The sequence below is a fragment of the Arachis hypogaea genome, chromosome 18 (genome assembly GCF_003086295.3).
Source record: "Arachis hypogaea cultivar Tifrunner chromosome 18, arahy.Tifrunner.gnm2.J5K5, whole genome shotgun sequence".
In the NCBI taxonomy this organism is placed as follows: Eukaryota; Viridiplantae; Streptophyta; class Magnoliopsida; order Fabales; family Fabaceae; genus Arachis; species Arachis hypogaea.
Genome location: NC_092053.1, coordinates 14401425 through 14418138, shown reverse-complemented (window position 1 = coordinate 14418138; position 16714 = coordinate 14401425). Strand labels below are relative to the sequence as shown.

The window sequence follows — 16714 nt, the reverse complement described above, 5'->3', positions numbered from 1 at the left end:
CTCACATCATTGGGGCGCAAACTGAGTACACAAGAGGCAGAAACAACTTACTCCGGTAAAAAAATCCCAGGAATGCTGAATTTGTTGGCAATGTGGATTGTATATGGCAAACACGTATCAGAAACTATACAGCTCGGCAGCGGCACCAACTCTTCGAAAAGCTTCTCCACCAGTTCCCACAAAAATGCTTGTCGCATTCAACAAATTAATGGCATTGCCAAGTGAAGGTAACATATCAAAATTCTCACACCCTTCTGGCAAACCAGCCTCTTGATGTGGAAATTGATGATAAATTAATCGAATCTGATAACCGGATTCATTTTAACGAGCAAAGGTTTGGGGTTTATGTGATTCTTGCTGCATTTTGTGGGGTTGTGACTACCGTGACAACAACACTCTGCTGAAGCAGTATTTTTTGCAATGTCCATCACTGGAATCATGTGGCCCGGTGCCACTAATAGGAACACAACGAAATGGAGATGTGGTGTTATAGAATCCATTTTTGTTTTGGTGGATATCCTAACTGGGTTTAGTTCACTGAATTTGGGTGGGTTTAATTCGTTTACTTATGTGACATTTATAACTAACATTCCTTTCTTGGTATGTGTGTCTGCTTTATTATTCACCACACTTTATTTATATTATTTATATTATTTATAAACAAATTTGCCCGGGATAAACACAATCTCTTAAACATTTTTCAATTGCTTGTCGAAATAAGTGGCAGCAGCGAGTTTATTATTTGTATTCCAATGAGCTGATTGAGGAAAGAATTAGACCTATCAACCTTTTCAAGAGTTATATCTTGATGAGGATTAAGGCATATCTACTGCAAAAAAAAAAAAAAAAAAAAGAGTAGAGATAACACACTTTTTTATAACATCAGTATATTTCTGCATAAGCTTATTCAGCTTTTGTCGTCCCTTCTTCAACTTTCTAATTGATGAATAACTCATACTGTCATCCTTTCTTTCCCAAAATAAGGCTTGTATGTATTATGTAATGTGAGCTTTCATTTTCATCCTTTGTAATGTGTCCAACCATTTGGATTAAGACAATCACATTGGAAAAGAAGACGAGGGCGGATTGAGTTGTCTTCACGTCCTAAAGTACTTTGTCTGCTCCACCGCCTCTCGATTCATCACCACTTCAATTATAGTTGAGTGCTCTATGATGATTTTATTACCTAATTTTGATAATCTTCAGATCAAAGATCAAATCAAATACTATTTAGGATTTGAGCTTAATATAATTAGTTGAGATTATAGGATTTATCGTTTTAACTACATACATAAATTATTTTACACATTAATTATTTTTAAATTACATATAAAAATGGATTAATATTTAATAAGCAAGATCATTCTTGGATTCCAAGTGCAAACCACATATTATACATTGAAGAACCCTATAGTCAAATATTTGGATATTCCAAACACACAAAGCAAAAATTAAGCATACTAAAAACTCTCACACATTTGCAATTACATTGTTTGCCATTAGTTTGGAAAATCATATTATCATATACCTCCCATTTTTTTATTTAAAATTTCTTGGATAAATACAGTCAAGTTACTATGAGAAGATCCACCTTCTTCTACAGATCTTTTAGCTATTTCCGCTAACTTTCTTATCATTTCTCTTTTTTCTTCACATTCACCATTATTCTCATCCATTAACTCCTCTATTACTATTTTAATATCCTCTTTCTTAGCCAGTTCACCAACCTCCTCTTCCTTCCCCCAAGTAGTAGGACTTTTCACACCAACCATCACTCCAACTTTTAGTACTTTGACAACTAGTTTTTCATTCAAAAACTGGTCTGCGAATAACGGCCACGTCAGCATCGGCATGCCGGTGCATATAGCTTTCAAAGTAGAGTTCCAGCCACAGTGTGTCAGGAACCCTCCACTTGAAGGATGTGACAGTATTAGTAGATGAGGAGCCCAACCTCGAATTATAAGACTCTTACCTTTGATTCTTTCTTCAAAACCATCTTCCTTAATCCACTTTTCTAGCGCCTCTAATTGATTCCCTTCTCTAATTACCCAAATGAAGGGTCTTATAGATTCTTCTAAGGCTAAACAAATCTTAATCAATTGAATTGTAGTTACATTACTTAAGCTTCCAAGGCATGCATAAATCACACTCTTTGGCTTTTGAGAATCAAGCCAATTTTGATGCTTCCACTCTTCAACTGAAACATTATTTCCTCTTTGAACCTTCTTCAACTGATCCTTGTTGATCAGTGACACCGGACCAACACACCACACTTTATCTTTTTTAACCGTCTTGTACATTCTTTCATACTCAAGCTCCAATTCTTGAAACGAATTCATGATTACTCCAAAAGAACCACTTTCAGCTGCATAAATCTCTTCACTAAACCTGCTCCAATTCTCGTCCACCTGTGTCGGTACCTGCGATTTAGTGACTTCAATTTCATCCGGTAAATCCGGTATAACGAAGTACTCTATTTCATCCTCAACACTATTCCTCACATTACTTGTATGCAAAGTGTTTCGTCCAGAGTATGCTTCCGAAGTATGGTCGGCGTCACGACAGTGAGAGGATTCGGAAGCGTTCTCCTGCGAACCTTTGACCTCGGCGTAGACCCTGCAAAAAGGACTCCGACGCTCAAGTCAATTACGAGAATAACAAACTTAAAAGCAATAACGTTAAGAAAATGAAACTGGGAAGTGATGAGTAGGTGGTGATTGCCCTGTATATCCTGTTTTGGCGAGTTAAGCTCGTCTGGTTAAATAGGTTGGACCTCGAGTAATGCTCGGTGCTGTTGTTAGTAGGATTTGATTTCGAAATTCTGTTACACAAGGATCTCGGTATGATTTGAATTAATGGGTTTATTCTCGGTTGTATGGTTTGTTTGTCGAAGATATTGGAAGATTTGGCCGAGGATATCGGTGAGGTACACAGCCCCCAAGCTCGGCATGAGGAACATGTTGAGCTTTTCTATATCTTCGGCCTGTTTGTTTTTGGAGTTTTAATGTGGATGTATTGCCTGGGTAGCCCCAAGCTTAACGTGTTTCTCTTGCTAAGCTGCTTTGGGCCTAGATAATTGGGCTTTGCGCAAACTATGTTTTGTTTTTGTGTGTTGTTGGTGTTTGTGTTTTTTTTTTTCGTAGGCGGGAAGTGGGGAGACGCCAGTTGTGATTAATGGGGAAGTGGGAGGGTTACGTGGAGTAATGTGTCGAAGTAACTCCTTGTCCCCTTATCCGTTAGGCTTCTGCGAGTTTGGTTTTTGTTTTTGAGTAGCAAGATGAGTAAGAAAGGTAACTTTCTTTCATTTTTCATTTGTCTTTTTCGTTACTGTTTGTAGTTAGTTTGCATGGGTAAGAAGGGAGTTGATGTGGATGAAAATGACCCTTATGGCTGGGTTGATAGCGACGTTAAGTCACGGGCTTCAGTGTTTAGTAGTTTTGATATGCTGTCGCAATTGAACAATGCGAGGTAGGTCACGGGTGGAGACAGTTTGAGGGTTAGGTTCTTGCCTTGCGAGAAAAGTGATAGGGTGTGTGAGAAAAGGGGTGACTGGGCGTACTTTTACATGTATACTTGCTTGTTGACGGAATTGGGTGTTCGCTTTCCCTTTACTGATTTTGAATGTGGTGTGTTATCTCTGTTAAATTATGCTCCCACGCAGCTTCACCTTAATTCGTGGGCTTTTGTTCGTGCCTTTGAGTGTCTTGTGGAGTATCTGGATTGTTATCCTTCCCTTGGGGTGTTCTTTTCGCTATTTCAAGCGAAGGGTGTTTGGAAGGGTGGCTGGGTGAACTTAAGTAGTCACCCTGGACGAGCTATCTTCAGCCTGTACAAGTCCTCTTTTAAGGATTTCAAAGAGTTTTTTGTGAAGGTTCAGATTTGTGAGGAGTGTTATCCTTTTTATCTTGATGCTATGATGGAAGAGAGGTTTCCGATTTTCTGGTCTCCTGATCCTCGACAGGTTTTAGAGTGCGAGGATAGGGTGAAGAGTGAGGATTATCTTATCGGTTTTCTTATGTCTACTATGTCGTCCTCCGAGCTTTTGTCTATTCAGGCCTTGCTGAGGCTCGAGGGGAATAGGGAGGCTTTAGATGAATATCTAGGTATGCCTTTTGTTGGTTTTCTCGTGTTAATATTTTCAGGAGTTATCTGATTTTGTTGGTTGTTTTTGCTAGGTGAAAAGGCTTCAACTTTAACTACTGCTAATTTGAAGGCTTTCGTTTCTAAGGCTAAGAAGAAGGAAAAAGAAGAATCTTCAACAAATGTGGGAAAAGAGGGTGGGGGTTCTGTTGGTCAGGAGATTCCTCTTAAGAGGAAAAGAGGTGGGGGACCTTCAAAGGTGGTGGATCTGACTGGGGTGAAGGAGGATAATGTTGTCTTTACGGCATAGGAGATTGAGTCTGCCTACTAGAGTCAACTTGTCCTTCATGGTTATAGGGATGGGCCGAGTAACTCTATATGGTCGGCTTCGTTTTCGTTCATGGCAGTAGCTGATGAGTTTGCCCAGGTTGATGCTGATGTGAAGACGATTCATGATGCTGGGAAGATAGGAGTCGCACGTTATCTGCAGGTTTGCTTTACTTGTGGTGTTAGTTCTTTTGTTTTACTTGATTTGAGTATTGATTGACGACCTTTGTTATTTTAGGTCATGGGTGCTCGTTTGCTATCGATTGGGCGCACCTCTGAATTGGACGCTATCTTAGATGCAGATAATGTGGCTGCTGTGAAGAAGCTTAAGGAATCATTGCAGGAGAGGGATTCAAAGATTGAGAAATTAAGGGCTGAGGTAAAGAATGTGAAGAAGGCTTCTGAAACTGAAGTTGTTAAGTTGAAGGGTGACTTGGAGGCAAATGTTGCCGAGCTGGTGGGATTGAAGGCAAGAGTTGCCGAGCTTGAAGAGGAAGTTTTGACTGCCTTTACTCTTGGCTTTGATCGGGCTGTAGCTCAGATTGGTGTTGTCGCTCTGGATGCTGATGTGAGTTTGCTTGATGTAACAAAAATTGTAAGCAATGGTCGCCTCATGGATGATGGTACCCTGCCTGAGAATCAGGGTGAAAGTGAATCAGTGGAGAAGGGAGCAGATTAGAGGACTGCTTTGGTAATTTATTTTGTTTAATTGGACTTAGATATTTTGTACCCATATAGGGAGTTTGATGTTTTGATTGTAGATGTGCGCACATTATCTCAGTATTTGACACTATTGGTGTAGTGGTTATGATAATTAGATATTCTGGCTAGAAGTGTATATTTGATTATTTCTGTTGAGTACATGACTGATATGGGGTGGGGGACCTCATTAAAACCTCTCCAAGAAAAACCCTTGTTTTTTGGAAAAACCTTGTGCGTAGGAAAAAGAGTGTCTCCCCATGTCCATATCTTCTTATGATAAGTAGGATCTAAGAGATGATACATTCCATATTCCAGGGATGTCATTTCCTTGTAATGTTTAAAGTTTGTATGCTCCGTTGCCGAGGACTTTTGTTATTCTGTAAGGACCTTCCCATGTTGCGGCGAGCTTTTCGTGTGCTTGTGGTTTCCTTGCCTCCTCTGTTCGTCTTAAGACGAGGTCCTCCTCTGCGAAAGACCTGGATTTGACCATTTTGTTGTATTTCCTTCTTATTATGTTTTGCATTGCCTTGTGTCTTATCTCGGCCTTGTATCTGTCTTCCTCTATTGTATCCAGTTCTATTTGTCTGACGTCATCATTGTTTGGTGCCGAGGTTTCTTTTGCTCTTGCTGATGTTAGGGCGATTTCGACTGGGATCATTGCGTCGGCGCCGTAAACGAGTCGGTAGGGGGTCTCCTTGGTGGTTGTTTGTTTCGTTGTGTTGTAACTCCACAGTATTTCTGGGATCAACTCTGCCCACTCTCCTTTAGCTTCGCCGAGTTTTTTCTTGAGTGCCATAAGAATTACCTTGTTAGCTGCCTCGGCGAGTCCGTTTGTTTGCGGGTGTTCCACTGATGAAAAATGATGCTTAATTTTGAAACCCTGCAAAAATTCTACCAGGCTTTGATCGGTAAACTGCTGACCATTGTCAGTTATAATGGCATGTGGTATGCCGAAACGACAAATGATGTTTTTCCAAAGAAAAGCTCGGACTTTTTCAGCCCCTATTTTTGCTAGAGGTGTGGCTTCTATCCATTTCGAAAAATAATCAATTGCTACAAGTAAATATTTTACCTATCCGGGAGCTTTGGGGAATGGGCCGAGAATATCAAGCCCCCATTTATAAAACGGCCAGCTTACCTCCGAGGTATGTAGGTTCTCGGCTAGGTTGTGTATTGATGGTGCGTGCTTTTGGCAGCTGTCGCATCTTCTTACCTTTTCAATGCAATCACTCTTCATTGTTGGCCAATAGTAGCCCGCTCTGGCGACCTTAGATGCCAGGCTTATTCCTCCAATGTGGTTACCGCATACTCCTTCGTGGGTTTCATCCATGGCAATCTTAGCTTCATCTGTGCTTAGACATCTTAGTAGTGGTTGGGAGAAGCCTCTCTTGTATAAATCGGTTCCTATCAATGTGAAAGATGTTGCTCGCCTTTTAAATGCTCGTTCATCCTTGATGGTTGTTGGTATGGTTCCAGTTTGTAGGTATTGCTTGTATGGTGTTCGCCAGTCTTGTTCCTGTGAGATAGAAAATATTCTTTTGCCAAAGCTCGGTTCAGCGAGGGTTAGCTGAGATATAACAGAATCATGCATACTCTTCCTAGTTGTTGCTAGTTTTGATAAAGCATCTGCTCGGGTGTTTTGTTCTCGAGCTATATGTGTGATTTGTATGGAAGTGAAGTGAGGTATGAGTTCTCTTACCAGTGTGTGATATTTTTCTAACAATTGGTCCTTTACCTGAAAATTCCCGGTCACCTGCTGTACCACCAGCTATGAGTCGCAATATACCTGTAGGTGTGTTATGTTTAGGGATTGTGCAAGTCGAAGGCTGGCGAGTAGGGCTTCGTACCCGGCTTGGTTGTTACTTGTTTGAAATGAGAATTTGATTGACTGTTTTTCTTGGAGGTCGGATTTGTCTGTTAAGTATACTCCTGCCCCCGATCCTTCTGAGTTTGAAGCCCCATCTACGTAGAGCTCCCATGTGTGTTCATGATCTGCTTGGTCTGTTAACTCGGCTACAAAATCTGCCAAGAATTGTGCCCTTACTGTCGTCCTCGGCTCGTATGTTATGTCAAATTCAGATAATTCTATCGACCATTTGGTGAGTCTTCCTGAGACCTCGGGTCGGGTAAGAATCTGTCGCAAGGGCTGATTTGTTCTAACGATGACTTTATTGCTTTGGAAGTAATGCCTTAATCTTCTTGCTGTAAGTATCAGTGCATACGCTAGTTTCTCCATCGGTGGATATCTGAGTTCGGCATTTTGCAATGTTTTACTAACGAAGTAGACTGGTTCCTGCTTATCCTTTATCTCCATGGCGAGTACTGAACTGATAGCCTTTGGAGATACTGACAAGTATAACAGTAGTGGCTTTTCGGGGTTCAGCTTCTGTAAGATCGGCGGGGACGAGATTATGGCCTTCAATTTCTGAAAAGCTGTTTCACACTCCGTATTCCAGTTAAACTTTGTTTGCCTTTTTAGTATGTTGAAAAAATGCTGAGAATGTGTTGATACACTTGGTAGGAATCGAGAAAATGCGGCCAGCCTTCCATTTAGTCTCTGGACCTCCTTTACTGTTCGGGGATGTCTCATGTTAATGATCGCTTCACATTTTTCGGGATTTGCCTCGATGCCTCTTGATGTCAGCATGAAGCCTAAGAACTTTCCCCCCTTAACTCCAAAGGCGCACTTCTCCGGGTTGAGTCGCATGTTGTGTTTCCTTAACTGACCGAACACTTTTTCTAGGTCGGCATCATGGGTGTGCTCTTGTTGACTTTACGACCATGTCGTCAACATATACCTCCAGATTTTTCCCTATTTGTTTGTTGAAGACTTTGTCCATGAAGCGTTGGTAGGTAGCCCCTGCATTCTTAAGGCCAAAAGGCATAACAGTATAACAGTAATTTTCCAGTTCAGTTATGAAAGCTGTCTTATCCTTATCTTTTGGATGCATTAATATCTGATTGTAGCCAAAATATGCGTCTAAAAAACTTAAAACATTATATCCTGATGCATTATCTACCAATTTATCTATGCATGGGAGTGGATAGGCATTCTTGGGGTATGCTTTGTTCAAGTTAGTGAAATCTACGCACATTCGCCACTTACCTGAGGCCTTTCTTACCATAACCACGTTTGATAGCCACTAGGGGTGTTCAAAACCGATCCGGACCGAACTAAATTGACGGACCGAACCGAAAAAACCGAAAACCGAAATAATAAAAAATCGAAAACACCGAAAAAAATTTGTTTTGCTGTTTTTTGTGCGGTTCGGTTCGGTTTTCGGTTTTGACTTTGAAAACCCTAACCGAACCGAACCGAACCGGTTAGGAAAAAACCCTAAACATTACTAACCCTACCCCCCACCAGACCCCCACCCCCCAAACGTAACTGTGCGCTAGTGTGTGAGCGTCTAACCCTAACCCCCAAATTCCCATCGCTCTCTCTTCTCCAAATCTCCACACCTGCTGACCTGCGCACCCGTGCCTGCGGCACCCACCACCGCGAAGACTTCGGCCCGTCGCACATCAGGCCAAGATGAAGCCTTCCTCTTCGCGAAGACGCGGACAGAGCAGAGAAACAGTCCAACACGAAGCCTTGCTCCCGTCGCACATCAGGCAAGCACGCCACCACCCACTGACTCGACACGGCAGCAAAGCACCACGCCGTCGCTGTTGAGACACCACCACCCAGCAGCGTTTCTGGGTTCTGGCCACGAACGATCATCAGTTCAACCCAGCACCTCCCAGTCTCCCACTCAGCCTTCCTCCCAAGTCAATATGGAGCTTGAGCCACCGATTCAGGTAATGTTTACCATTTGTTGTTTACTGGTAATTCTGTTCATATATTGGAAATGTCCTGCTTTTATAGCCTTTTATCATTTATATCTGCTATTTGGATTTTCTCATTAGTGTTGATTTGTTGCTACTTGCTGTTGATCTGTTGATTTGTTGCTAAGTTTTGTTGATTTATAGCCTTTTTTTCCACGTTAATACTTACAGACAAATGCATTGTTGATTTGTTGCTAGTTGCTACTTGCTGTTGCTGGCTTGCTTTTAATGGTTCATTTTATTGTTGTTTAATGGTTCAATATATTGGAAATGTCTTGCTTACTGCCTTGGTGGTTGCTGTTTAGTGGTTCATTTTATTGTTGTTTAATGGTTCATTATATTGGAAATGTCCTGCTTGCTGCCTTGCTGGTTGCTGATTAATGGTTCATTTTATTGCTGTTTAGTGGTTCATTTTGTTGTTGTTTATTGGTTCATTATATTGGAAATGTCATGCTTGCTGCCTTGCTGGTTGCTGTTTAGTGGTTCATTTTATTGTTGGTTTTGTTGCTGCCTTGCTGCCTTGCTGGTTGCTGTTTAAGTGTTTATTGTTCATTTTATTGTTCATATTATTGTTTAGTTTATTGTTGGTAATTTGGTATTACTGGTTATTGAATTATTGTTCAATGTATTGAGATCAGTGTATTGTTCAGTTTATTGTTGATAATTTGGTATTGCTGGATTGCTGGTTATAGATTTATTTTTCAGTTTATTGCTGGATGCTGGTTATTGATTTATTGTTGAATGTTGATAACTTGGTAATTGCTAATGCTAAGAGTAGCTGGAGGTGTTCTTCAATGTTTCAACATTGAAGTTGATAAAATATGCAGTGGGAAACTGGAAATTTTTTTCATATTCTAAGTTAAGAAACCTGTGGATTTTTAAAATAAAGAAAATTTCATGGTGAATATGTTTGTTTCATTTTTCTGTTCTAATTTGATGGAAAGTAGTTCCACTTGCTCAATACTACTACCTGTCTCAAAATTATTGTTATTTCGACCAAATTGGTACATCCTGAAATCCAATGCTAAACCGTCCAAACTATATGGCTTGATTATGCATGATTAGGTAGAAGCTAAGTTGGGGATATGTATCCCACATATTGAGTATTTGAAGTTTGTTATGTATCAATTTGAGCATAATTTTAATATACAGAACATGGATGCTTTATATTGTTTTCCTAACTCGCATTCTTTCACTGCAGATCTTCAATCTGCTTATTTGGGTTAAAGATCTCTGTTATTCTCAATCATGGCAACTAGTAAGCAATCATATATGCCTTCCCTGCTTTTAGTCTTCCTTACTTGAACTCGTTTTTGCTTTTTTGAGATAAGATATTGAATGTATATTATTTCCTTACAGGAGTGTATTTGCCAAAGCTATGTGAGAAGCACAAGACAAACCCTCACCGTGCCATGGATGAGCTAATGAGCTCAGGAGAAGCAGCCCCAAGACCTATTTCTAATCTCTTTTAAGAAATTTTATCAGCATCTGTCCCTTCTCCATAGTGATCATCATCATCCTTTTTCAATCTTCTCTTCAAGAGATGGTACAAATTTTAATGGGTTGGGTTCGGATTTAAACACTGCTGTTGGTATAGAGTTTAGCATTAAGTATGTAACTAGTTATATATGTGTTATCCAAATTTGTGAAATTTTGGAAATATTGTTGGTCCTCTTTTTAAGAGAGATGATATAAACTTCGATACAATAAGAAAAGTGTTATTTCGGTTTGTCGATTTCAATGTTATGACTTTGCATAATAGTATGGTAGAATTTTTTTTTATTTGATTGAAAAAACCGAACAAACTGAACCAAACCAAACCGATTTTAATTGGTTTGGTTTGGTTCGGATGACCTTGACAAAAAAATCGAACCAAACCGAACCGCACTTTAATTAGACGATCGGATCGGATGGCTTTTCTCTTAAAAACCGAACCAAACCGCACCGCGAACACCCCTAATAGCCACGTTGTGAATCGGAGCTCTTCTATGAATCCTTCTCAGAGGAGCTTCTGGGTTTCCTCGAGACATGCTGCGCGCTTCTCGTCTCCCATGTTTCGTTTCTTTTGGGAGACAGGTTGTGCCCTTGGATAAATTTGCAATTTGTGGCATATGAGGTTCGGGTCAATGTCAGGCATATCTGTTGGTGTCCAGGCAAAGAGATCGGCATTTCGCCGAAGTAGGCTTGTTATCTTTTGTTTTGTTCCTGAAAGGAGAGAAGAGCTGATGTGAGTGTAGTGGTTAACATTGTTATCCAATTGTACCTTTTCAAGCTCGTCTATTGGTGCTGGCTTGTCATGGAGATCTCCTCGTGGATCGAGCTCGGCAATGCCTGATATGTTAGCGACGTTGTATGTGCTTTGGGTTGGCCTAGGTCTTTGCCAGATATCTGTTCTGATTTTCAAGCTTTCATTGTAACACCTGCGAGCTTCAATGTGGTCGGAATGTATGGTGGCTATTTGGTCCTCTTGTACCTGGAATTTGACACATAAATGAAGCGTGGAAACAATGGCACCAAAAGAATTTAGAAAAGGTCTACCCAAAATAATATTGTATGGGCTAATGCAATCGACTACGAGGAACTGCACGTCCTTGGTTTTGCTCATGGGATGTTCGCCTAAGGTCGTCTTTAGCCAAATGCTACCGAGAATTGACACGCGCTCCCCTGAAAATCCGATCAGCTCCCCCGTAGAGGGTAGCAGGGTTCGTTCGCTGAGCTTCATCTTTTTGAAAGTTGAATAAAAAAGGACGTCGGCACTACTGCCGGGGTCGAGGAGGGCTTTCTTCACTAGGAGGTCCCCTGCTTGAATGGAGATCATTACGGGGTCGTTCAGATTATCTGAGTTGGTTTGACAGTCTGACTGTTTGAAATATATGTTAGGTATTCTCGGTTTGGCTGTCGATACATCGGCCGTTCGCTGGAGTGTTAGCATATCCCTGTATCGTCGCTTTCGCGCTGAACTGGTTTCACCTCCGCTTGCGAATCCCCAGAGATGCAATTGATGATTCCCCTGGTCGGTGGGGGTTGGGCTCTGGCTTTATCCAAGGTGTGCGAAGCTCGCTCTTGGCGTCGATCGCTAGGGTCGTCGGAGGTCCCCCTTGTTTTGCTACTGATGTACTTGTCTAGGTGCCCTTGTCTTGCTAGTCTTTCCAAGAGGTCCTTTGCGACTACACATTCATCAGTGGTGTGGCCGAACTTCTGATGAAAGGCGCAGCGTTTGGATTTGTCCACATAACGTTGGTCTTGGTATGAGCCGGCTCTGCTCGGTGGCTTTATCAGTTTGTTATGTAGTATCTCCTTGATGATGTCTTCTCTCCTGGCATTGAATCTGGTGTACGAGTCATATTTAGGTGTTAGCCTGAAGGGCTTCTTAGTGTCTTTGGCAGTTGGCCTATCCTCGTCCCTTTTGTTCGGCTGCCTTTCACTCCTCCGATTTTCTCGTAATTCTTCTATTTCGATTTGCCCAGTCGCTTTTTCTCGAAACTCCTCCAATGTCTTTGGCTTTGCTACTGCTATTGCTTCTTGGAATTTCCCTGGGCGCAAACCACTCTTTATGGCGTGCAGTTGGACTTCTGGATTAAGGTTAGGGATCTCCATAGCCGCCGTCGTGAAGCGAGTCATATAGTCCTTCAGGCTCTCGTGCGTTCCTTGTTTGATAGTACTGAGATAGTTTGAGTCTCGTACGTAAATCTTGGAGGCCGTGAACTGATTAATAAAGAGCTTGGAAAAGTCGTCGAAACTCGTTATTGAACCTGCAGGCAAATTAGAAAACCATAACAGCGCAGCACCATCCAAAAAAGTAGGAAAAGAACGGCATAATATGAGATCGGAGTCACTATTGAGGAACATCATAGACTCAAATTTAGTAACATGAATCTTAGGATCTCCGATCCCTTTATAAGGTACCAGCGTCATAGGGAGCGTAAAATTTTGAGGCATCTTAAAGCTCATAATTTCTTCAGAAAAGGGGTTAGCTCGCCGCCTCCCGGTCTTCGGGGTTTTCTCCTCCGTTTTGGCATTGGACTCTGATTGGTGTTCGTCTTGCTGATCAGTGTTTACTTCTTTGTTGATATTTTTCCTTTCACCTTTATTCTGCAAGGTGGCTAATAGCTCAGCCATTCGCTGATTTTCTGCGAGTAATGTCGCGTTTGCTGCCACAAGGTCGGGACCGGCATGCTGATGGGTGCCCGATTGATCCGTCATGCTTCAGTTCCTGAAAAAATAAGAAAGAGCACAAGGTGTATGGGGTTACACTTGAAAATGAAGAAAAAATCGGGCCCCACGGTGGGCGCCAATTGTTCCGTCCAGAGTATGCTTCCGAAGTATGGTCGGCGTCACAACAGTGAGAGGATTCGGAAGCGTTCTCCTGCGAACCTTTGACCTCGGCGTGGACCCTGCAAAAAGGACTCCGACGCTCAAGTCAATTACGAGAATAACAAACTTAAAAGTAATAACGTTAAGAAAATGAAACTGGGAAGTGATGAGTAGGTGGTGATTGCCCTGTATATCCTGTTTTGGCGAGTTAAGCTCGTCTGGTTAAATAGGTTGGACCTCGAGTAATGCTCGGTGCTGTTGTTAGTAGGATTTGATTTCGAAATTCTGTTACACAAGGATCTCGGTATGATTTGAATTAATGGGTTTATTCTCGGTTGTATGGTTTGTTTGCCGAAGATATTGGAAGATTTGGCCGAGAATATCGGTGAGGTACACAAAGCATCATAACACATTAAACAGAAGCAACTAACTCCAGCAAAAGAAACCCTTGGAATCTTGAATTTCTTAGCGACGTGGATCGTGTACGGTAGATTCATATTGGAGACTATGCAGCATGCCGGCGGCGACAACTCTTCGAAGATCTTTTCCACCGGTTCCCTTAGAAGACTTGCTGCGTTGAAAAAATTGAAAGCATTGCCAAGTGAATGAAGCATGTCAAGATTCTCACATCCTTCTGGCAAGCCGGTTTCTTGATATGGAAACTGAAGCTGGATTTGTCGAATCTGGTAACCGGAATGAATGTAGCGAGCGAAGGTTGATGTGAATCTTGCTGCGTTTTGCGGGGTTGTGATAATCGTGACAATAATATTGTTATTGTGCTGAAGTAATAACTTTGCTAAGTCCATCATCGGAATCAAGTGGCCTTGTGCCATTAATGGAAACAGAACAAATGGAGCTGTGGTGTTTGGGGAGCCATTTTTGTTTCCTTGAAAATGGATAATTTAGGTTTAGTGTATTGAATAATTTTACTTGGACTCTAGCTTTATAAACTACATTTCGGTTTTGATGACGTAAATGTCTACATAGGCAATCTAAAAAATATTATATATTTTTTATTTTTAATAAAATTATTTGATAAAATATAAAATAAAATATCCTTTATATTATTAAAAAATTAAAAAATAGTATAATCATCAATTCATATATAAATATATTATCTGCACACTAAAATAAGTTATTATTATGATGTACTTGTATATAGGGATAGATTCAGAAATATTATCATAGCGTCAATAACATATATAATATTAAAAAATTATGCAAAAAATTATATAATGTAAAATATATTATAAAAAATATAACGATAGAGAATATATTTTAAAGTATAAAAAATATGTGTGTATTTTTTACTAACGAAGGGGTGGATTCTTTTTGTGGCAAATTTTTCAGTAATTTTCTTTTCAATATAATTAAAAGACAATTAACAAAAATTTTATCTTTCATTTTGTTTCTAAGTTATTTCACAATATTTATAACTGAAAAAATCTCTCAGTTGTAGCAGGTGAATCAGAGAGAATTACTATCAAATGAATCAAGAAGGACGGTCACACAAAGAAAAAGAATCTATTTTATCGGATTTGAAAAATTTTATTTAATTAAAAATATTAGTAATAATATCTTTTTCAGATTTTTTTAATATTGTTATTTACTTTTTAGATATTACAAATCATTAATATTTGAATTAGACTGGACTTTTATTTATACTAAACTAAATTCTAAATAAATTTTTTAAAAAATTAAATCATACTTAATAACTTATTACTATTAATTTAAAAAAAAAAAAGCTAGTGGGGTCGTTGCCTCCACTCTCCCCCTATGTCCGTCCCTACTTTTATATAAATAAAATAATGTTATATAACTAGCAAATATTATTATTTTTTGCTAGTACTTAGTCAATAATAATTTGAACTCATATTTACAGGATTTGCACACAAAAAACATATAGTTTGCATTTATATTTATCAAAATTTTATACATATAAATCAATACAGTTTGTATCTATATTTTTTAGAGTTTACACACATAAATTAATAAAATTTATTTATTAAATATAATTTAATATTTGTACTTGCTAAATAATAACAAAAATATTAAAAAATTACTAATTTTAATTTTTTTATATAAATATATATAATTTAATTTATTTTTAATATATATTTTAATATATTCTATTTTAATGACTTAATGTATGTCCATAATTGATTCATATATTATTGTGTTGTGTCTCCGAAAATCTCTTTACAATCAACATCATGTGTCTTTGGATCCGATGAAATTATGTACGTATGTATATCTGAATGCACAAAGTGCAAGAGATTTCCCATTGGATTTGACAACCTGTCCAATTACTTATTTGAACGTTTCAGTCTGTCTCCATGAGTCCATGTATATCCATCCCTCCTATCCTGAGAAATTCATTATCGTTGTTGAATTTAACCAGTTGGGTTAGGGAGTGGGTATTGAGTGGCTCTTAGAGTCAGGTTTGGGTTATTGGGCTTAGCCCAAAGTCCAAAAAAAAAAAAACCAGTTGGGGGAAGACGGCCGGCCACACATATATAAGTTGTTTGTTAAAATTTTTATTTTTTATAAGTAAATATAAAAATAGATGAATAGACAAGTTAATTCTTGGTTCTTGGATTCCAAACATACAAAGAAAAAAAATTAAACATACTAAAATAAAAGGTAAAAAACTATTACATTAGCCACGCATAGAGATTAAACTCACATCTCAATTTTTTTTAAAAGAAAGGAAAAAAATATGATACTATATTCAAATAATCAAATGGTTGAGTTTAGAAAATAATTAATTTTTAATTATGATAATAAATACTTAGTTAAGTTTAAAAAATCTAGAGTATTTATTCAAATTGGTCCCCAACGAATTTTGAAGTGGACGTTTTAGTCTCCAACAAAATTTAATTACACAATTAGTTCCCAATGTTTATAGACGTCCGTCACTTTAGTCCTTCTATTAGTTTACTCCGTAAAATCCTAACGATGGAGTCCAACATGTCACGTTAAGGTGAGTCAGACATTAAGTGACCCGTTAGATTGAAGACAAATTGATCCCTAAAAAGACAACAACAAAAACATTATTGTATGATGCCTTAAAACCTGAAACAATGGTCTGGAGGTCATCACCATCTTCGTTACTCTGAAAACGTGAAACCATGGCAAGTGGAGGGAATTGAACAAGCTCTTATCGTCGATGAGCTAGAGGTGGCGGAGATGGTAGCACTAGCAGTGCTTCAAGTGGCGATAAATATGGAATTGCAAGAGGAGAGAATCCAAGATGCCACTGCGGAGCCTATGCCATTGTTGCGGAGTCTGGAAAGAGAAGAATCCAAGAAGACCTTTCTTTGGGTGTTCTTATTACAGGGTAAGAAATATAGGGTATGCTTACCTTCTTATGGATTGCAAAATTTTGTTCATGGATTTACTCTGATTTTTTGCATTTTACCCTTTAATATAGGAAAATATTTCACACTGTGAATTCTTTATA

At 39.2% G+C, this 16714-nt stretch overlaps 1 protein-coding gene across 1 annotated transcript; it reads right to left on the bottom strand.

The window, feature by feature from the left end:
• Window positions 1-1520: 1520 nt before the first annotated feature.
• Window positions 1521-16384, bottom strand: LOC112769607 (UDP-glycosyltransferase 73C6-like). Its single transcript, XM_072224776.1, has 4 exons — window positions 16327-16384; window positions 13646-14137; window positions 9977-9983; window positions 1521-2505 (listed from the first exon to the last, which is right to left on the bottom strand). The coding sequence occupies exons 1-4, from the start codon at window positions 16382-16384 to the stop codon at window positions 1521-1523; spliced, it is 1542 nt and encodes a 513-aa protein (XP_072080877.1).
• Window positions 16385-16714: the final 330 nt, after the last annotated feature.

Coding starts and splice junctions, on each gene's coding strand:
- LOC112769607 (XM_072224776.1), bottom strand. CDS start 16,384: ATGGTTTCACGTTTTCAGAGTAACGAAGATGGTGATGACCTCCAGACC. Junction 14,138..16,326: donor CCTCCAGACCATTGTTTCAG/GTTTTAAGGCAT, acceptor TCCATTTTCAAG/GAAACAAAAATGGCTCCCCA.